Consider the following 21,508-nt stretch of genomic DNA (forward strand, 5'->3'; position numbering starts at 1 on the left):
GCTACCACGAATCACTGTCCAAATTGATGAAAGTCGCAGATAGCACGTCTATGGGATTGATCAGGCCATCTGTTCTTCGTTTCGAATCCTTTTTCCAACAGGCTCCATCGATCCTTCGACAAGGTTCAGGCTAGACCTCAATGCATGTGTGTCCCATACTATGGAAGTCGATCAGACGACATGCACTTTACAACACAAAACCTCTGATAACCTCAGTCAGTACCTCATGCGGCGACAGCCGTGACAGTGGTGACGGTGGTCGCCCTCGACTGATACTGTGTGTTGGCCCGAGAGATTCGGTATGCGCTTTGGAGTACTGGAGCGTACTTGATGGGGCGATTCGCGTCCGTACAAGCTGGAAGACATTCAATAATCGAGTGCGAGTCCGGACTCACGAAGAACGGAATCGAATATCGATCTCTGGTCATCCGATGTGGGCCAGTATATCGATCTTGGTCTGGTGGCAGCGTCACTCGGTGTAGCGTCGATTTCAGGTCGTCTGTTACAAGTGTTAACCAAAGCCCTCGAACTCGACTGATCTAACGTACCATTGCTCCACCGCATCAGGAGATCGCCAACATTCATCACAAGCGCATTCTTGATCGGGGTCGCCGTGATAAACTGGCCAGGTTTGTGTGGGTTTTCGACTTCCAAGCCACCACAATCGTCCTGGAAGAGCATAGTCACCGAACCCCAATCCGTGTGAGCCGGCATTCTTGCAACAGCAGCACTGGCCACCGAAGCAGCCTCGACGGGCGGATAGTGCAACAAACGCAGCTGATTGTTGTGTCCTGAATGGAATCTCAGCAGGAAATCTTCATCCAGACCGAGCCCCAGCGCAATCGCAGACAATATCGAGTTCGCCACCCCGTTGCACTCCCAGTAAAAGCGGGTGGTGAATGACCGAAACCCCGGCAGGACATCCTCCGGTAGCCACACGTTGGGCTGCTCGGTGTTCTCCTCACTGCCAATCTCATAGCTCTCCTGTTCGATTCGAGATTGTTAGTCAAAATCGCTTCAATGACTGGAGAAACCAAGAGGCTGTCATGCCATACCTTGTGATCGGTCGTCTGTCTAAGCAGACTCGCGAGCTCCGGATCTTCTTTCTCGCTGGCCTGCTGGGAAACTTTCTCCAGGCCGGGCCAGGAGTATCCTCGATGCACTTTGGCGCCATCTGGATGAGGTGCCAGCATCTTCTTGTCCTGGTCCAGGGCAAAGAGCTTATGGGTCCATCCGAATGCCTCCTCGACTAGCTCGGCAGGAAGACCATGGTTGGTGATATAGACGAAACCGACCCTGCGACAGACGTCTACTAAAGTTTTGGCAACCTGGACACGGTCTGCTTGAGTCCTTCCTTCTCTCCACGCCGAGAAGTCCAGCACGGGCAGGCCGCCGCCTTCACTAAGGACAGAGGCTTCTGCCATCTTTCTTGCCGCGATTGTCGATTCTTATCGTCCACTTCGTCCTCGGTTGAAGAAGGTGCAGAACTCACAAGCAGACAGAATTGACATCCGCAAGAAGAACGCTTCCTTTCTACCAACGTGTTCATGTGGTATAGGCGAACCAATTAGCAGACCTAAGCTTGCTCAGCACGATTTGTCCCGACCTATAGGGAACAATTTGGCCTATCTCGGCCGCAGAGGCTGCCCTGTGGGAGCTGTGAGGTAGATCAGGGTCGTAGCGGACACCTCCGGCCTCGCCACCCAATTATGAGGTACAGAGTTGGCCGTAGCGTCGGCCAAGTATCCTGACTCGACCCGCAGCCCTCTGCACATCTATCCGTCTACCGCGCAACTCTAGATATGGCACCATTCGAGACTGATAAGGACGATTTGAAGCTCGACAACAGACTATGGACAGGTTGTGTATAATAGTATCACAATTCTCCGTGCGCAATGGATCATCACTTTGACCTCCCGGATCTGATTCTTCAGGAACCATAGCACCTTTCTGGCACTTCGCCGATTCAATCAAAGTCCCCCTCCACCTTCCTCCTATCCACCTCGGACCTGGTCTTGCGCCACAAGATGGTCTCCGAAGAGTTCAAGGCCAAAGCCAGAAGATGGGCTACAAAGCTCGAGTGTCCAGTCGACGAGGACAGGGACTACGAAAATACATACGTGGGCCGCACCAAGCCTCCCAGCCTGTGGTGTACTGCCAGCTGACCATGCCGACAGTGGTGCAACCGTGATTTGATTCCCATCCCAAGAGAGCGACGAACATGGACATGGCAAGGCTACGCTGGGTATTGGATCATCAATGGCATCAACACTACCGCTTGGACTGCTGGATCAAGTCTGCTGGCGCTGGGCCTGAGCGTTGGGCAGGCGATGGGTGTGATTGTTGGTGCCTCACTCTTCGCGGCTGTGATATCCGTCATTGCTGGCTGGCCTGGTTCGCACCAATACCTTGGCTTTACCATTCTTTCCCGAGCACAATGGGGAATGCGAGGAGGATTCTGGCCCGTTCTCAACAGGATCATGACCACCATTATCTGGATGGGTATCCAACTGTACTGGGGTGGTCAAGCGGTGAAGATCATTCTAGGCGCCATCATCGGTCACCCATTTGTGCATATGAAGAACACCCTACCAGAATCTGCGAATGTCGACACGGCTAGCCTGATCAGCTTCTTCGTTTTTGTGATAGTCTTTCTACCAACACTGATGGTGCCCCCTGAGAAGTTGCAAAAGCCATTTCTGGTATGTGATGCAAAAATGCACGGCAAGCCAGATGCTAATTTCTCCTACAGGTGGCCTTTGGAATGATCGCAGGAACCATGTTTGGCATGCTCATCTGGGCTCTGTGTGCTGCACATGGCGCTGGCACACTGGTATCAACTGGTCCAACGAAACATGGTTCAGCCTTGAGCTGGGGAACGCTCTATGGTCTTCAGTCTCTGGTGGGTGGTTATGGTAGCGGATGTCTTGGCCAGGCAGACTGGACCCGCTATTCAAAATATCCAAACGCAGCTCTCTTCGGCCAAGCTGTCACCGCACCAATCGCTATCTCAATCACGGCTCTTTGTGGACTTCTCATCACTTCCGCGACTGCCAAGATCTACGGCGAGGTTTACTGGAACCCGTTTGAGCTTCTCCTCGCAATCCAGGATCATTCACTTTCTCCAGGCGCCAGAGCCGGCACTTTCTTCGCCGCTCTAGGTTTCGCGGCTTCACAATTTGCCCTTTGCATTGTCCTGAACTCGGTGTCGGCCGGTATGGACATGGCCGCACTGATGCCAAAGTATATCAACATCCGCCGAGGTGCATACATTCTGACACTCATCTCCATCTGCATCTGTCCATGGCAGTATGTCACCCGTGCGACCGTGTTCATCACCGTCCTCTCCGGCTGGAGCGTCTTTTTGAGTCCGATGACCGGGATCTTATGCAGCGATTACTTCCTGGTGCGCAAGCGAGAATACCACATTGGAGACTTGTATCTCGGTGTCGATACAGCCGGAGCATACTGGTACACTGCGGGGTTCAACTGGCGAGGATTTGTTGCATGGGCCATGGCTCTTTGGCCAATGTTGCGTAAGTTCTACAGCTCATGATGTCGCTCCCAGGAGGCCGTTCACTGACATTGACATATAGCCGGGTTCGTAAGGAATGTGAAGGGCATCAGCGACGGCGCCGGCTGGGATCGCTTGTACCAGATGAGCTACTTTTTCGGTTTCCTCACGGCCGGATTGTTGTACTGGGCCTTCCACACCATCTTCCCAGCCGAAAAACAGACTGGTAGCTCCCCGTTTACACTCAAGGCGCATCATCAGCGTGTACAAATCGGGGACGAGAAGCTGGGTGTCATCGATGGTCAGCCGGTCGAAGCTTTCGAAGCGCTCCCTGGAACAGGTCACAAGCAACTCGCAAAGGCGGAGTCCACGTCGGTCGATAGCGCATAGACACTGATTCGGCAACATGTCGCTAGTCTGACTGGATAACGATGGCTGTGAAAGGCTTTTTTGCATTGCAGGAATGATGCTGTTACTGAAGACTTTAGATCACTGGCTCTATATGTCAGGGCGCGTCTGATTGCTAGGTATCCAAGAACCATCGACATCCCAAGTCGCAGGATTGCTATGTCGCCCATGCTCACGACCGTTCATCCAAGCAAGCCGCACAAACCACGGCTCATGTATTTCCCTGCTACCCCTCTTTTCCAAAGTGGTGCCATTCGTGTAGTCCATCTCTTCAACATACCGTCTCCAATACTCGACATCGTTCACCATGATACTAATACCATCAACGCCGGTGTCCGTAGGAATGGCACCCCAGCTCAATTCGACTTTGTTGCCGCTTGAGCTCACCGTAGCGTTCACGACGGGTGCATGCGCGCCCCACCAGCTTCTTCCGTTGCCGTCGTTACCTTCGTGGAGGTCGGCTGGTGTTTGAATGATGGAGTCGAAGCCCCAGCGCGCTGCACCATTGATGTGCAGGCCGAGTAGTATGCCTTGGAAGACGAGACCTGGGCGAGTCTGGAAGCCAGTCCCTGGGAGGAGCATCAGGGGGTAGAAGTAATGATGCAGGCGAAGTCTTTCGCCAGGTAGGGCGAAGAGGAGGAGCAGGCCAACGCCGAATGTTGCATATATGGCCAGATACTTGGGCAAGCGACCTGCGCGGCGGATGGACAGGATTTGCACGACGGCTGCGGTGGCGATGATGCCTATGATGATGACCAGGGCAAGGACAGCGCCTGGTTGACGAAGGTCGCGAGGTGTGAGTCGTGCGATGGGGATCCAGCCTTCGAATGTATAGTTGTTGAGAGCGCCGATGGAGAAGAATGACAGGTATAGGATCGTCTTTTCGAACTGCGCGGTCAGGCCACGAAGCAGAGGCCGGGCAGATGTGATATAGATGACGTATGCCATGAAGCTGCCAGGAAGCATTGTACCGAACAGTGTGCTCACAAGTCCGTAGAAGTCCCGTCCACTAGGCGGGTCCGAGACAAGACCAACGTGAAATATCGTGATGTAGTATAGCGAGAAGAAGAATACAGCCGGAGAGGTGGTGAATATGCTTAGGAGGGACAGAGCCACGGCAGTGACGGCGAACATGGGCCATTTTGACGTGGATGGGCACTTCATGTCCTTGTCAGGTACGGACAGGAACCTGTATGCCATTCGGAAACTTGCGGGAAAGTCGAAGCTCTTGATGCCGTGCTGTTTCGAGCCAGTGAAGGAGTCATGCTCGCCGATAAGTTCAGCCACTCCACAGCCGCCTTGTACGAGTTCGATCACTCCAGCATGGACAGCGGCTAGACAAAGCCAGCTGTCACCGCGATAGATAGCGCCCGCCTCAGGTTCTTCCGGGTCAGGGCCTCCTATAACCAATGGCTCATAAATGTGGGACCCATTGCCTACCCAGCGTTCTTCAAGCAGGTTGGCCCTGTCGCATTTGGCTGGACACCGGAAAGGCCGCAGGCCTGTGAATGGACGACATTCGTTACCATTGACACCACATCTGTTGCTGCCAGCCCAGAAGCTTGTTGCGCAACCCACGTTGCTAGGCCTGCCATAACCTTGTATGCTGCCAGACGTGAGCTGGTCTCGAAGCATGAGCGACCATATCAGAAACCAGACTGCGTAGAAAGCGCCGAGCAAGCATATCCGGTGCCTCTTGTTTGGTAGATACTGATCCAGCAGTTGTATAGGCGCTTGCTGTATCTTGGGAAACAGAGGTATGATCTTCGGCTCCTGTGAAGGCACGGGCCCTTTTGTCCATGTCACTACCGCCCGTGCGACATGCCGTGCTTTCTCCGCTACCCAGTCATACTTCGAAGAGCCACCAGGCTTCCGAAGCCAGGCCGGCACAGGGAGACGGCGTCCGTTAGGCTCGTTCTCTGTAGAAGACTGTGAGGAGGAACGTATATGTAGGTCAGCGGTCGTCTCGGTCTCTGACTCGTCGTCTGTCAGAGGTGGGATGTGAGGGCCAGCCTCTTCATCGTCTCTATAAGGATGAGGTGTAGTCATGATTCCGCATACTGCGCTCTTATAGCACGGAAGCAAGGAACGCCTCCATGGACAGTGTTCGCTACTTAAGTATGTTGTACCTACTTGAATGATGTCCGCCGGCGGCTCCGGTGCGAAGCTCGGCAGGACGCCGGACGATGAGCCAGCGCGAGCGCTCCGCACACCGTATTGCTCGCACTCTCTGCGCTCACTCAGTCCTCGGGCTTTACTTAGGCAAACATGGCATCAGCAGATATCAGGGTCGGGTTCCACGTGTCTGATGTTGAGACTATATGAACGTCGCCTGTTCCTCGATGTTACCTGTAGCGATCATGCTTCCTTCTGATATGATGGCGATTACTATTCCGCACTCACTGATGTCGCCGATAAGACGGCAGTCGGTACTTGCATGATTGGTCGGTGCTCTTTCCTCGGCCAGTATTTCTTCGTTTCCACCGCTCGGAACGGTCGAAGATAGCGGATGGAGATGCGCGTACCCCGGCCTACCCAAAAGTCGTGTACATCATGTCCCGCATGCAACATAGGGCGGCCCACGCCCTTGATGTTCTTGCGAGAGGCTGCTCGTTCCTGCTCTCGTTTCTGGACTGTCTTTGACTTTATATTGTTGTCCTGCTAACTCACATCCCTCTTGACGTGAGCGTTTGAGCTCAGAAACCCACATCATGGAAGGCTCAACGAATACAGGCAAGTCGCCGCCACAAGATGTGTCACATTACTTTTCGCGGACCACCAACAGAAGAGCGCCCAGCAGGGTCAAAGCATTTTACAAGTACTTTCAGATCCCCGGCATACAGAACCTAGCTGGAGGCATGCCGTTTTCCTCCTACTTCCCATTCGACACCCTTGAAGCAGGAGTGGCTCTACCTAACCGGTTCAAACCCACTCCCAACGACCCAGTCGATCCTCCGAATGCCAGGGCTCACAAGAAAGGTCCAGAAGCTGCGCACTTGCTTGTACCTCACGACTCTGCTGAGAAAGACGTCCTACATAAGATTGATCTGTCGACGGCACTGCAGTATGGCACCGCGCAAGGATATCCATCTCTGTACAGCTTTGTCCGAGGTTTCGTGCAGATCAACATGCACCCGAACATTCCCTATGAGGGCGGCGCGGAAGTGATCTTGACGTGTGGCTCGACCGATGGCTTCAGCAAGATTCTGGAATGTTTCACGAATATCTGGGACGAAGAACGGGACTGGATCAGAGATCGTGAAGGAGTGTTATGCGAAGAGTTTGCTTACATGAATGCCATTCAGACTGCAGCTCCGCGGGGCCTCAACGTCGTGACTGTCAAGATCGACGACGAGGGCATGCTTGCACACGGACCAGGTGGTCTGGCTGACGTCCTGGACAACTGGGACGTCTATCGCGGCAAGCGTCCCCATATCATCTACACAGTCACAATGGGCCAAAATCCTACATCAGGCTTACTTTCTGTGAAGCGACGGAAGGAGATCTATGCGATCTGTCAGAAGTACGATGTACTCATAGCCGAGGATGATCCATACTGGTTCCTGCAATTTCCCTCTGCCAACGAGCTTTCTCTCAAAGCAAGAGGTCATGCTGTCTCGGAAAATCACCCTCTGGAGCCGTACAACTACAACACTGCCAGCGGCGGCAAATCATCCGGTTATGAGTTCCTCGACTCGCTCGTGCCGTCATACCTATCGATAGATGTCGATGGCCGGGTCATCCGCATGGACACTTTCTCGAAGTGTGTAGCCCCTGGAGCCCGTCTGGGGTGGTTGACAGCCCAGCCCAAGGTGGTCGAGACCATTCAGCGCATCACAGAGACATCTACCCAACAGCCGTCAGGGTTTGTTCAATCCGTGATTGCGGAACTGCTTGCAGGACCCTCAGACACCGCGGATGATCCTGGAAAAGGTGGCTCAAAGGATGGATCTGGATGGAAAGTTGATGGCTGGGTGCGTTGGCTAGAAGGCCTTCGAGGCAACTACGAGCGACGGATGCAGACGATGGCTTCTGCGTTGGAGGAGGGGCGCTACCTCGTCCGACAATCAACGAATTCTGAAGGGTTCGAGGAGGTGTCCAAGACACAGATCTATGATTTCAACTACCCCATGGCCGGCATGTTCCTTTGGCTTCGCTGCCATTTCGATACGCATCCACTATACACGGAGCCTCATCTAGTGGGAGCACATAACTTTACCGGGCCGGATCTGAGTCGCGCCTTCTGGCTTTTCCAGACGAAGCCAAAGTACAGAGTTCTTGCTGCGCCAGGACAGATGTTTGCGCCTTCACCAGCCGTCAGCGAGGAGAGCGCGTGGCAGTACTTCAGACTTTGCTTTGCAGCAGTTGACGAAGCTATCGTGAAGTCGAGTTCAGAAAACTTCGTGGAGTCTGCTCGTGATTTCTGGAAGCTAGACGCGAAGCAGGTCCAGGAATTGCTTGATGAGCTGGCAGCTCCAGCGCCGCCAAGCGAGGCCGAGGCTATGGCGATGTCACAGGTGAGTTCATGCATGCTCCGAACCCGGTAGTCGTGCTGATCTTAAACAGGCGCAGTACGCGATCAATCCAACTCTTTGCTGACCACTGAGATGACGCTTAATTCGAGCGCACACTGTATACATTCCGAATAAATAGATGGTTTTCTATCGACTGGTTCGCTCCCTGGCTGGCTTTGGCTTGCGGCTTGTCGACGTTTCATTCGTTGGACGCCCTCACGGTCGTTCTCTTTCCATACGCTGTTTTCATATGGTTGTTGTCCGGAGTATTCTGTTGCTTGCAAACCAGCGACGACCATCGCGACTCGTTTAGTCCAGGAGTTGGTCAAGTATAAAGTACTCTCGAGGTTTTTGTGCTTCTCGACCCCTTATTCTTCTAATTTCTCCCGCTATCTTCCATCTCGTCTCATAGAAGCAGGTCTTGGATCATCAGCAGCATCCGTTGACGGCAGCGACGGAGAGCCATTCAAGGAAGCCGAGCACAAACGGTTTAGCGGGCTTGAAGCGACTTGCCCATCGTCAGGGCTCTGCATGATACGTGAGTCGACCTCAACGAAACGACCACGAGAAAGGGTGAATACCGACCGCTTCCGACCCACAATGTCTGGTTCCTCACGCTCGAGAAACGACACATCTACCCACAACATCGGGAACAGCACCCTGGACGCAATCCGAGAGTGCGTTGACGCGTTGCACAAAATCAGGAAGCGAAATTTTCTTACCTATCAGCGGAACACCGACAAGAGAATGGGCAAACCCAAGCAGAACGATCTCATCAAGGAACAGAAGAAAGCCAATGCAGTGACCCATGATGCCAATTGTAGACTGGACGCTTACACTATGCATTTGAGGGCCAGTTTAACTTCGGGTACTCCGAGCCCGTGGGAGATGGCAAAGTTCGAAGAACTATACGGCGTCGACTACGGTACGGTCTTGCAGCATATTCACAATCCAGATTTTCTACAAGTCACCAACCATCGCGCTACAGCGATGATGGAGCTTGCGAGGAGCCACAACGGACTTGAGACGTTCATAGATGACATTGATCGGTACCAGAACAATGTCGCACGCATCGCAGGTCCAGCCCAGCTGGCGAATCACGAACTCCATCACTGGGCTTCACAGATCGATCTAGACTCTTACTCGATTTTACCTCGGCGTGGGTCTCCAGGGACGCCGGCAAAACCCAGAAGAAACGTGATGGATTTTCTGAAAATCACGACAGGTACCCAATCTCAGCAGAGAGAAGCAGCTCGCCTAGCCAAACTTGACGCAGGGTAAACTTCATCGGGCAAGACTTCCGTGCGAGGATCATTTGCCAACGCTCTCACAACAGCGAGGCGCAAGCTCAGTCCTAGCAGCCGCTCTCAGGGAAGTGATACCACCGAACTCACCAACGCTAGCAGCACTGGGAGTGCGATCAGAGGTCGGCGAGGATGAAGGCCTTTACACTTGGAAGGCTCAATCAATGCCATCGACATACCTTTCTTGTACGCGGTCGCTAGCGTGAAAGGGAGCTGGCGTGAGTCGAACAGCATGCGCGAAAAAGGATAGATAGGGCAAGGAAGAGATAAGCACAGTGTACGATAAGTAACATGGCAAGGATGGCATTCAGGAGGTGTAAGGCGTCTCGACAGGTGTACCGCAATACTGGAGTAGGTTGCGCTGGGGCAGCTTTCAGGATCGACAGAGTTAGGACCAAATACTGGTGAGATCACCGTCCTTGATGACGGAACAAATAACATTCGTCCCTGGTGGATGATCGATACAGGTCAGATGGACATAGATCTACACGAAAACACTTCTGACACGAATCGTATCGGCCGTCGACGAGAAAACCTCAAGGGAATTTGATGCATCCGCGACAGATTCCAACGGTCACAAGAGGCGACTCAAGCTTCGCAATTGGGCCAAGTATTCTCACGGCAGTGAGACCGCTGGACTTGGACAGCCCGCCAGCCCATAATCTTCACGTGGCAGGCGTGACTATCTTTACGGCGACTTGGCGGGGGCGATTGTGGTCCGAACGAGGATGGAAGGAATGCAAAAACGACTCCCTGAGGTGAGCCGAAGCCATTATTAGCCACTGTGACTTACTTTCAGAACTTCCACCAACTCAACTGTTCGAATTACCCTGCTTCTCACTCTGCGCTGGTCAACGACCTTGTTCCAAAGATGGTGGACAAGCACGGTCTGGTGTCTTCTATTGGCACTGTACCATTGACAAGGCTCCTCTTTATCACAACGCAGACGGGCCAACTGATCTGGAAGCGTCCATTGGCACAATTCCAGTCATGGCGCGGCCCTTCCACATCATTGTTGCTACAAACACGCTGCTGGGCAGACTCCCATCATCAGAAACTACTAAACATGCGACATCCATCAGAAGGACCAGAGCTCCCCACTATCACACCTTCCTACCGTCATGGATCCAGAAGATTCCGAGGCCAGCGTCCAGTGGTCGGACGAAGTCACCGTGCAAGATGTGAACCGCCAGCTTTCAGAAGCCCAGGTAGCTATCGCACGACTCGCACGCACGCTCGACCGATTCGACGCTTCTGTTACTGATACCTTTCAGCAAGTTCGCCTCTGGGGCTTAGATCGAAATACCCATCCCGGCTCCGGTAATGGCAGACCGATTCGAATCGAGATCGAAGCTACGCATGGAGATTTCAGCCGCCAACTGATGGATACCCAGTCGGAGATGACACAACTAAGAGGCATGCTCAACGACACCAGCAATTCTGTCATGCATCTCCTTGAGAACGTTCACTTTCACGACCGTGACTCTGACTCTGGCGATGATGCATACTTCCACGTGATCGACGATAGCACGTACAACGTCATGCAATGTGCCGTCCACAAGCTCAAGCTGATCAGATACCGCAACCTACTCACGTATCTGCGGACGCATCGTGGGGTACGAGCCAATCAAGCCACAATCGACCAGACGAACGCAGAAGTACACAATGGCGACTGTCTATGCGACGCGAATCTCCTGCTCGACATCGGAGTCCATGTCGAAGATCGTATGCCACGTCGAGCACAGGCCGTTTGGGAAACAGTCTTCGAGGATTTGTATGGCTGCTTGTATGACGACGTATTCAACAATGCTCACGATCTGGACTTCATCAAACTCGCCAATTATCGGGCCACAACACTCATGTCTACACGGAAACCATTCTATCCGGAGAAGAAGACGCTGTACGATCGCATCATTGACAACGTGAAGCAACTCCAGGAGGTACTCATACGCGGTATTACAGTTGAGGATCACGATATGATCCGACGCTTGTACCCAGAAGTCGAGCCAGCATTTGAGGCGTTGCAAGCGATAAATCGAGCGGAGAGGGAGGCTAAACAAAATCAGAACAATCAGGGCTATACCGCTCACGACGCTGATCTGAACCTGCCGCAAGGAAGTAGCCGAGCGCGCCGTAGAGGACTAGGAGGCGGTATCGGGAGCGATCAGAACGGTCAGAACGCCCGGAACAGCCAAAATAATCAGAACGGCCAGAACAACCAGAATCGCAAGAACAATCAGAATCGCCAGAACAATCAGAATCGCCAGAACAACCAGAACAACCAGAACAACCAGAACAACGCTGTCAATAATGCCTTACCTCCTAACAGCAGTCCTGCTGACGATCGCACGGTCTCCACAGCAACGACAGGCATCGAAGATGACCTAGCAAGTGCAAGCATTCAAGACAACAACGCCACCACAGGTGCTGGCCCTACGACTCCGAGCAGTAGGACCAACAGTCAGAATCCGGTGTCTACGCCACCGAGAAGCGCTGGGAGAGATCGAGGACGCGGAGATGGGCTTGCAGGTCGTGGGCACGGAGACGGCGGTAGAGGTCGAGGAGGTGGGAACGGAGATCGAGGTCGAGGCGTCTGGCGAGGGAGAGGAAGAGGAAGAGCATTCGTCCCATATTCTCCTTCTGCCCACCGCACGGAGCCGGAGCTGGTCGATTTCAGCGCCATTGAGGGTCCGAACAGCCAAGTGCAAGGCACGCTATCAAATGTATGCCGCCGACCTCAGCACAGCGCTTATACCAACAACTCAAGCACAAACGAGAACGATGGCCAAAATCCATTCTCGTCACCGAACAACTCCTCGCATGTTGAGTCCTCCTCACTCAGCAGCAACGACAACAACCGCCGATGTGGCATCAAACTCACACAATTCCGCAAAGTCAAAGACTGCCTCAGCTCAGCCAACAAGTTGATCATCCGCTTGATCTGTCCTCGTCGATCGGGTTCAAAGCGGTCAACCTGTGACGGCAGTGATCAAGAAGACCTTACGCCAGCTGGTCCGCTGAGTCGAGACGCAGCTGCGAATGGTGATGGTGATGGTGAAGATGTGGCCGTGATGGAGGATCCAGTAAGCGACTCAAGTGGAATGGAGGACGTGGATGTGGAAGGAGCGGGGACTGAGCTCAGTGAGGATGCAGTGCTCAAGGAGCAAGAAATGAATCGACCGCGAGAAGGTAGCAGAGCGGCGACGACTGCGCCAGGAGGGGGTGCTGACAACTGAGGAGTGACGAGCACGAGAAGGAACGTCCGGACGGTCTGTAGGCATCATCTGAGTTCGAATGGAATTGGCCGCCCGGAATTTTCAATATGCAAGGCTTACAGTTGGACTTGTGTTGGCATGTCCACATTACGTGCTCCCACGGAGTACCTCTCTAGATGACAATGCGTGTGGTGGAGTGGCATCGTTGTGTAATGTGCTTTTTGTATGGAGGAGGGTTCAGGAAAAAAATTTGATGGCGAATGGTGCTCAAGCTTGCTTGTGCGATAGGTATCGGGTTACTCTACTACAGGAACACAATCGACGCATCACAAGTCTCGGCTTGCATCCGAAGGGCTCGGCGTACACATCTTTCAATCTCTCCCTCGCCACTGTTCCCACGTCAAGCACCAACCGGAACTCCCCTCAAACCCCTCGGCTCCCTAGTCTCCGCCTCCTTCCCATTCCTCCGCAACCTCGTCTTCCTCGACTCCGCATACACCTGCCTCCTCGCCCGCTGCACACTCCTCAATGTCTGGTGCTCCTTCCAACTGTGCCAGGAATTACACGCCACACCCGAGTCATAGAACAACGCTGTCATCGCAACTATCCTGCTTCGGCATTGCCACAGCTGTGACCTCCACAACCGGTCACTTTGTCTCGTCCCACTCGGCGCTCAACCCTCGACGATCTAGTCGACAAGGTCCTCGAGAAGCTGGACGCGGAAGGAGAAGGTGGCGAGATTCCGGCGTGGAAGGCGCGGAGGGAGTCGCTGAGGATGGTGGGTGGGTCTGTGTCGAAGATTAGGATGTCTTTGAGCCTGAAATTGACGGAGCTGGTGGGGAAGAGGGCGTATCTGGCGACGTAAGTGCTATGGCGGTAGGCGCTTGATCAGACCATCCGCCGTCTTCTGACGAGCCGACGAAGTCTCGCGATTCTAGTAGGCGATAGTTGTTGAAGGTGAAGTCCAGGCATCGTTCTTGCCAAAGAATATTCCGCCGGGCACATCGAAGACCTTGATGCCCAAGCCACGAGGAGCAGGAGCTGTATCGGGCGAGATGGCAGGTGGGAGGGACATTTGTTCTTTCCCAGGGAGGTTGATGCGCCCCTCTTGCTCAGTGCCATGGTTCCTTCCCTTCCTGTGAGTCCTGCTGCAGCTTCTCATACTTCTGCATCGTTCTTGTAAGCACCAAACTTTCGAACCACTGCATCATCCATCCCCCAGCTAGCCATCATATTTCATGCAATTCTGCTCCCTTGCCATCGGTGTGTGCTGGTCAATCATGAGACACTGCCTGATCATGCTACATACACCTTGGTCCAGGTCAAAAACTCGACCAGGGCGAATTAGAGCCGGCATTCCAGCCTCCACCTACCTCTTAGTGGAAGCTGATCGACCGGACCTCACTTCCGTCCTTACGATAACAAACGCATGAGCGATCGACGTTTGGGCAGCTTCCCTAGCCCAGCAAACGCCCTCGCTTTACAGCCAGCCCTCTCAGACCGAGTCCAACAAGCCCTGGAGCAATATCACAACCATACACAAAAGTGGGACCTGGACGAAAGCAGAGCTGAAGCACGCCACAAGGGTCAAATTTAGCCTCACCTGACGGCTGGCTCAGCCATCGGTTCCAAACCTCGCAGACCTACCTGACCCGACATAATCCTCTACTCCCAGTACGAGTTGTCCGTTGCACGCACCCAGTGACGGTCTCTGTGTCCCTGATACTTTGATTGAGGGGAGGCCGCGACACAGTGTGTCTGCATAAAGCCGCTGTGTGAGCCGAGTAGAGGTCGAAAAGAGCATGCTTGACATGATCGCCAGTTGTACGGTTCTCGGGTAGTAGGTTCGGTGGAAGTCAGACTGAAGGCTTGGTGGTTGGATTGTCTATTGGCTGCACATGCATTTTCATCGCATATGCGAACTAGCAAGCGCTTCTGCGATGTCTGCAAAGGAGCTGCCGATGCTGGGCCCGAAGCGCCTTCGGAAGATCAACCAAAGCCGAGATGAAGTGTCCAATTAGCCAGTGGCAGCCGTCAGATTCGTAGAGTCTGGTGTGAGAATTTGAATGGCGCAGCCATTCCGACGCCGCGACCGGGCTTCTCGATCTACCCTATCATGGCAGCCTCTGCGGGCCTTCGGACATCGCTCCTGGCACAACAGTGTCATCACGGCTCCAAAGAGTTGCGAGGCCGCCAGTAATTCTTTCAGCACTCATCGAGGATAACGCTAGCACCGAAAGACAGAAAGCAATAGATCAAGAGGTCGGAGGGATTGAGCAGCAATCTCAAATACCTGGAAAACACATCGTAAGCGCCTAGGCTAAGATCGACAAAACGACGAGATGAAGACACCATTTGCACTTGTCCTGATCCCGTAAGCAGCTGCAACACGCCAGGGCCATCTCTGATGGTCCGCCGGATCACCAAGCGAACAGCAAACCAACAGCTGCCACCAACAGAGCCGCGGCAGCACTGACAGATGCCCGCGAGACGCCATTCTCACTCGAGCTCCCACTCTCACTCGCTCCAGCACCAGGCTCGGCAGTAGGGAGACTCATGAGTTCCTGTCCGGCCGTGACGGTCGCCGAGAAGGTCTGCCAATCCAGCGACTTGGTCGGAATCGCAACATTGCTGCTTTCGGTAATACCGTCCACGGCTGCGGTGATTTGACAGTCATAGTCCTTGTCGGCTCTGGTCACTTGGCATTTGATGTTCATGGAGATGGATGTGCTTGCGATATCGCCGTCGAGATCGAAGGCCTATCACAGTCAGTCACGTTGCAGTGGAGTTAGGCACGCATGATCCACTGAGGTCCTCCTCCGCGAGGTAATGGCAACTTACAAAAGTGGAAGGGCCATTAACCAAAGTGAATTGCTCAGACTCGAACTCTGCCAGAGTCTGCGCATCTGGTGGGGAGGCTAGTTCGACGAAATATGTTGTCGCGGCGTCATTCTGTTAGAAAGCAAGTCAGCCATGATCTGAGGACTTATATATCACGCGGTTAAGATTTGGGCTCTGATTTGGCCGTCTGGGTTTACTCACCGCAGAAACCACGGAGCCATATAGCCATCTATATCTGCCGCAGAGAATCCAGCTTCTCCCAGGATGTATAGGTTCACATCCGTCGATCTCGTCAAGCTCGCGCTTGAGGTGATGGTACTGCTAAGAAATGTGGTCGATGGAGTCTGGGTGGCCAAGGGTAACGTTTCACTTTGTGTATCTGTGGGCAATGCCGCTGTTGACAGGACGGTGTCTTGTGCGCGTGTGAATCTAGCGGCAAGCAAGGCGGCCGCGATGGTCGAGACGATTGCGTTCTTCATCTTGGACAGCTTGCTTGAGTGGACGATGCGCAGATGTTGTCCTGATGAGCTGTGAGGTCTTGTTGAGGCGAAATACCTCTGCTTTCGGTGGGAGTGAAGCGTAGGAAATGCTGAGGCGGCACCTCACGCCAGACGCACGACGGCGAGCACGGTTCATATACATCTATGTTCTGTTGGTGTTGCCAATTCGACCAATTTCGCTCCTGTGTACACATATAGAACGCCTGACAGGGGTCGTGTCGCCTTCTAATGGGGCGGAGTGGCAGCCAAGACCAACGGTCTTGATCGCACCGTTTCATCTGGCCCCGGACCTACCTGTTCCTAGCCACACAGCGGCTGCCACCCGGTGCTGTTCTGTATGCAGCTTCCGCAGAGAAGGCTGCGCCTTCCGCACAAGCGTCGAGTATCCAAATGCAGGTACTGTGTCTCGGCACCTCGTAGTTTCCAAGGTTGTGATGCACGAGCGGACCGAGTAGCTACCGACTTTGCATGAGTTGTTCGAGAAGCCAATGGAACGGTGCCACTGAACATACGGGCGCGCTTTGGAAGTCGACGAAAAGTCCTGCGGCGTCAAGATTGACGCATACGAGCCGGAGGATAAAGTACGATGAAGCTGAAATCACAACACGAGAGACCGGCAACCGTTATGCCTTTCGACATGTGTCTTGGCATTGCTCATTCCAGCCGCAGGTAGGTGCCTTTTGGGATACCATTGATTCTCTTCAATACCTACTGACCAGTGTACTTGCCGTTGATACGACGAAGACCATCTATCACTGTGATTCTTGCTGTAGGTGACTGTACATACTTAACCTGAACCTTTTAGACATTACACGAATCCGCGTTTCCCTTTCAATTCCAGGCTCACGCAGCTGCCGTCCGGCAGAAGTGCTATCCAATTTGCCCAATTGTGGCACAGGTTGTCCTGCTGCCTCACTGCCCAATCGCAACCCGCGCATCGCATACGTGTTCACAGGTGCAGCCCAACATGCAATTCCTGATGGTCTTGCCGTGGTGAAACCCTCTCGTTCCTCACCTCTTCTTCTTTCCTGCCTTGCCAGCCGGACTCGCAGCCTTTGGCGCGGCAGCCGGAGGTGGCGCAGCACCACCTGCAGCAGGTCGCGGACCCGCGCCGAGCCCTCCGCCCATGGTGTCGCCCATCCTCCGATTCATGATCTGCCTGCTCGCAAAGCTGACCACCAGCATCATGAGCCAGCTCGGCAAAGCACCCATCAGCCACAGCCCGTATCCAAAGGGCACCGTCAGCCCGAATTTCTGGACACTCCCGTCGATGGGATGCAGCCACCCCTCGTAGGGTGTATATTTCAGATAGCGGGAGTCGGTTTTCGAGGGGACGGACGTCATGTTTGTGGTTGAGACGGAGCTGGCATTGAATCGGATTATGCGAAGATCGGTAGCTCCAGACGGGTTGGGATAGAAGTGCCAAATAGCGGGGACGCCGGCGGACCAGGCCGTGCAGAGGATCTCGTTCTGTTCGCAGTCGACGGACCCGAGCCGCAGAGGCGGTTCGGACGAAGATGACTTGGGCAGTGCGGAGAGGTATGCGACGGATTTCTATGAGACGCACGGACACACACGTTAGCATCTGAACAGCACACAGCTAGCATAGTGGTTCAGAAGTAGAAGAGATAGACGTACATTCCATGTCGCCTCAGCATGCTCGCAACGGCCGAAACAAGTCTTGTTCCCGCCCGTCATGAAAACCATCCACTCCTCGGGCGGGCTCTTTGGCCACAGATGAGCCTTCCAGTTCTGCATGTTCAGCGGTTGCACCACTTGTGCGGCAACCGCGCTCGCACCGGCATCGAGGCCATAGGGAAAGGCGTTGAAGATTTGCGCGCCGAAGTTCGATGTCCAGGCGCTCATTTTTTCCATCACGCCGGGCTGCTGCGTCATGGCGGCGCCCGAGAGGGCGAGGAGGGGGATGACGCGCATCTTCGAAAGTCGGTCGGAAGGCGGCTGCGACCGGAACGGAGAACGCAAATAGGTAAGAGGGAAAGGAACCTAGAACAAGTGCGCAGCAAACGAAGCTGTGAAAGAAGTGTATCAAAAAGAGAAGATGACAGCGACAGGAACGAGCTTGGAGAGGACGATGATGGAAGCTTTTCGACTTCTCCCCGTGCTTGAAGCAGACGTATGTGTTCATAAGGGTCCTCCTCGGGGCGGGTTGTGGTCAAACGTCGTCACTGGGGGCAACCTGGGGAAGCTAACGAAGGATGCAGTTAGGCGGGCGGCTGTTTCTCGCTTCAAACTGCAGTATAGGGGCTCAAACGCGGTAGCCTGAACGTTGCTCGAGCGATGTAGGTAAACTCGACGGCGTTGTCTTTGCATGTACATATACTACTGGCAAGGCATCTGCGCTGGTCTCCAGGGGCTACAATCTGTACTGAGAGGGCAGGAGCGTCATGGCAGCCGCACCAACAGCGTGTGCCGCAACCACAACCGCGGAAAGCGACATCGTCTTCAGCATCCAAACCGACACCGTCGTAGAACCCAGCGTTCCCTGCGATACCAACGGGATCCCTTCGGCAACCATCACCAGCGATGCGAGCACAGCCACCGGTACCGATGGTCTCCCGTCATTCCCATATAGCGGAACATGTTCAGCACCATTGATGACTGGCGACCGTCCCTTCTGGGCATCCTCTGGCTACGACCCATTCGAGTGTGGTGCAGAAGTCATCCTGCTGGACTGGACGATATACTGCTGCAAAGGCCTCATGATTGACGTCTCGCAGCCGCTAACTGGACAGGAGGGCCCTAACGGAACGGAGAGGGGCGAGATGTGCTTCGAGAACATCCGCTGCTGCTCCGACGATCCCAACACCACCAACGCGCCGATCACGACTTGTACTGTTGGAACACCGGCGACCCTGCTCCTGGAGAGCCAGGTCAGCACTGCATTCTACGCTACGGCTAGCACGACATGCACAGACTTCTTCTGCTCCGACTCATCATCAATATCTTCGCCAACGACAGGGTCAACACCAACATCATCCTCAACACCCACAGGCTCATCGAGCGCAGCCCAGACGCTCTCACCCTCCTCGGCCTCCTTGCCCTCATACTGCTCATCATTGGTAATCCTGCCATTCGATCCCTACTGCCTTAGCCAGTTCCTGCAAACTCCCCAGCGTGCCTACATGCTCCCACTGCGCCCTCTCCTGCTGGTACAGCCTCCAATGCTGTTCCGCCACCAACTTCGGCGAACAATACTTATCCTCAGGACTCACGATCCCATTGATATCCAACCACGCCACATGCACGCCCTGTGGACCAGCAATCTGATCAAACGACTTCAAAAAATTACACTGTGCCGCCTTCTGCATCGACAATGAAAAGAACGGGTTCAACGGCTGCTGCCGAATACCACTGGCGGAGAGGAAGAAGGACGCCTTTCCACCCTGTTTAGCACTCTCCGCTAGATGCGGCAGAGCCCAGACGGCAGCAGCATAGATCCCCACATTAATGACCTTGAAATCCTGGAGCAGTTCATCGGCGGTGAACTCCCCAAATTGGCTGGGGCCGACGCGCGCGGCGTTGTAGATCACTATTTCGGGAGATCCGAGAGAATCTGCGACTTTGTCGAGGGTGGATTTGAGGGCGGTGTGGTCTGCTACGTCGACGGCGAAGGACTCGACTTTGACCGATTTGTCGGATGATGCTGCGGACTGGACGGTCTGGACATCCTGCTTGAGGCGCTCGGCGTTGCGCGAGAGGAGCGCAATGTTGAAGCCCTTTGAGGCGAATAGGGAAGCGGTTGCTGTGCCGATGCCGGGCCCGGAGCCGATGAGGACGAGGAGCTTGTTGGACGATGCTGTCGACGAGCCCATGGTTGTATGTTGCGAATTATTCGGGAAGATCTATACTGCTCCGCGCTCGTAGCTATCTAACGGGATGGTACTCTAAAGCGGAGTCTCATCAGCGCAGCAGCAGCAAGTACACTATATACGGATATACATGCACGACATTCGAAGCTGGAGACAAACTTTCGACAACGTCACGTCGCGCTTGTAGCCAGAGGGGCAAAGTGTATATAGCTTGTGCCTACCCATTTTGGCACGAAATAACTCGAACGGGACGAATTGCCAGAACCTTGATGCACTTTGAGAAGGATTATGCATGTGTGGACGTTGCTGGTGCCCTCGCAAGCGCAGGTCGCCACGAATTATAGATCTCGCAACAAGCTCTTGAGTATGGTATTTAGATTTCTCCATTCCACAAAGCGAGTGGTTCTCACTACCCGAAGCGGTAATCCGGGCTCAATCCATACTAGTGGGCGGCGTGTTACCTAAGAAAGTTGTCAACTGGGCAGTTACCCAGCTTATGAAAGAGGTTATAGGTGGACACTTTTGGTTATTGTGTCTGTGCATGACTGGTCGAGCTGCCCTTCCGGGCGTATCGTATATCAAACACGATGCCATACCCATGGAGCTACCCGAACACGAAGCTGCGAGGCGACCAGTTCGCCGGACCGCGCTTGGCGGGCGGAAAGGCATAACCTGGAAGACCTGCTGACGGATGACAACGCAGTCGCGCTTAAGTAGCGACACAGCGCGACCGACCTGCCACTCGAGTGTGCCATCAAGTGCGCAGATGGCCAGTACGCTCGACTTCATTCTGCCACTGCCACCAAGCACTAGCATGGCCAGCGACGGCTAACACAGTGCTATTGCTCGGCCCACGGGAACAAGCTGTGAACTGATGGCGGCTTTCTCGGCAGCTTCTTCATGGCAATCCAGACCATGAGCCGTACTTGAGAGGTAGCATTGATGATCTGACAGGCTTGCCTTTCGGGATGGATAACGACACAATGCCGGTTCGAAGATTCGACGACTAACGGACCTCGTGATTCACGTCGCCTATCGAATTTCGGCGCCGGTCTTTCTCGTAGATGCCACTTATTCGCGACCGTACGCGCCATCTCCTGGAGCGCAATCGTGTCGGCGCAGCATCTCAGTGCCCTCATCCGCACCAGCCTTCCCACCAACGTAGGAAACCATGTTCCACAGAGCTTAGATTCCCTTGTAAGCCAGTGACAGTGCAGCTTGCTTCGCATTGCGGAAAGATCTCCCTTGGCAGCTTTGCAAAAGTCATCGGAGACCGGCCCTTGCTCATTCCAGGCTATCGGCTCCCTGCCAGAACCAGCAAATTCCATGTCGGAAGCTTGGTTTTGCATCCCATAGCAGATGCCATGTATGTTATTCCCAGA

General features: G+C 54.1%; 9 protein-coding genes across 9 annotated transcripts; 4 read left to right on the forward strand and 5 right to left on the reverse strand.

The window, feature by feature from the left end:
• Window positions 1–224: 224 nt before the first annotated feature.
• On the reverse strand, window positions 225–1,424 carry AB675_5554 (1-aminocyclopropane-1-carboxylate oxidase; the record flags this gene model as incomplete). Its single annotated transcript, XM_018145774.1, has 3 exons — window positions 225–499; window positions 549–984; window positions 1,056–1,424. The coding sequence occupies 3 exons, from the start codon at window positions 1,422–1,424 to the stop codon at window positions 225–227; spliced, it is 1,080 nt and encodes a 359-aa protein (XP_018002059.1).
• Window positions 1,425–2,027: 603 nt separating this feature from the next.
• Window positions 2,028–3,904, forward strand: AB675_5555 (Uracil permease; the record flags this gene model as incomplete). Its single annotated transcript, XM_018145775.1, has 4 exons — window positions 2,028–2,120; window positions 2,178–2,702; window positions 2,753–3,536; window positions 3,597–3,904. 4 exons carry the CDS (start codon window positions 2,028–2,030, stop codon window positions 3,902–3,904), a joined length of 1,710 nt encoding a protein of 569 aa, XP_018001826.1.
• A 108-nt stretch (window positions 3,905–4,012) lies between these two features.
• AB675_5556 (uncharacterized protein) lies at window positions 4,013–5,971 on the reverse strand (the record flags this gene model as incomplete). Its single annotated transcript, XM_018145776.1, has 1 exon — window positions 4,013–5,971. The coding sequence occupies one exon, from the start codon at window positions 5,969–5,971 to the stop codon at window positions 4,013–4,015; it is 1,959 nt and encodes a 652-aa protein (XP_018002117.1).
• Window positions 5,972–6,633: 662 nt separating this feature from the next.
• AB675_5557 (Aromatic amino acid aminotransferase C56E4.03) lies at window positions 6,634–8,521 on the forward strand (the record flags this gene model as incomplete). The annotated part of the gene is made up of 2 exons (XM_018145777.1): window positions 6,634–8,439; window positions 8,489–8,521. The coding sequence occupies 2 exons, from the start codon at window positions 6,634–6,636 to the stop codon at window positions 8,519–8,521; spliced, it is 1,839 nt and encodes a 612-aa protein (XP_018002164.1).
• A 515-nt stretch (window positions 8,522–9,036) lies between these two features.
• On the forward strand, window positions 9,037–9,717 carry AB675_5558 (uncharacterized protein; the record flags this gene model as incomplete). Its single annotated transcript, XM_018145778.1, has 1 exon — window positions 9,037–9,717. One exon carries the CDS (start codon window positions 9,037–9,039, stop codon window positions 9,715–9,717), a length of 681 nt encoding a protein of 226 aa, XP_018001978.1.
• Window positions 9,718–10,861: 1,144 nt separating this feature from the next.
• Window positions 10,862–12,976, forward strand: AB675_5559 (uncharacterized protein; the record flags this gene model as incomplete). The annotated part of the gene is made up of 1 exon (XM_018145779.1): window positions 10,862–12,976. The coding sequence occupies one exon, from the start codon at window positions 10,862–10,864 to the stop codon at window positions 12,974–12,976; it is 2,115 nt and encodes a 704-aa protein (XP_018001857.1).
• A 2,399-nt stretch (window positions 12,977–15,375) lies between these two features.
• Window positions 15,376–16,275, reverse strand: AB675_5560 (uncharacterized protein; the record flags this gene model as incomplete). The annotated part of the gene is made up of 3 exons (XM_018145781.1): window positions 15,376–15,714; window positions 15,797–15,907; window positions 16,075–16,275. The coding sequence occupies 3 exons, from the start codon at window positions 16,273–16,275 to the stop codon at window positions 15,376–15,378; spliced, it is 651 nt and encodes a 216-aa protein (XP_018002129.1).
• Window positions 16,276–17,307: 1,032 nt separating this feature from the next.
• Window positions 17,308–18,231, reverse strand: AB675_5561 (uncharacterized protein; the record flags this gene model as incomplete). Its single annotated transcript, XM_018145782.1, has 2 exons — window positions 17,308–17,850; window positions 17,935–18,231. The coding sequence occupies 2 exons, from the start codon at window positions 18,229–18,231 to the stop codon at window positions 17,308–17,310; spliced, it is 840 nt and encodes a 279-aa protein (XP_018001866.1).
• A 715-nt stretch (window positions 18,232–18,946) lies between these two features.
• On the reverse strand, window positions 18,947–20,129 carry AB675_5562 (uncharacterized protein; the record flags this gene model as incomplete). Its single annotated transcript, XM_018145783.1, has 3 exons — window positions 18,947–19,175; window positions 19,233–19,396; window positions 19,440–20,129. The coding sequence occupies 3 exons, from the start codon at window positions 20,127–20,129 to the stop codon at window positions 18,947–18,949; spliced, it is 1,083 nt and encodes a 360-aa protein (XP_018001805.1).
• Window positions 20,130–21,508: the final 1,379 nt, after the last annotated feature.

This window comes from Cyphellophora attinorum, assembly GCF_001299255.1.
Source record: "Cyphellophora attinorum strain CBS 131958 chromosome Unknown Contig8, whole genome shotgun sequence".
NCBI lineage: Eukaryota > Fungi > Ascomycota > Eurotiomycetes > Chaetothyriales > Cyphellophoraceae > Cyphellophora > Cyphellophora attinorum.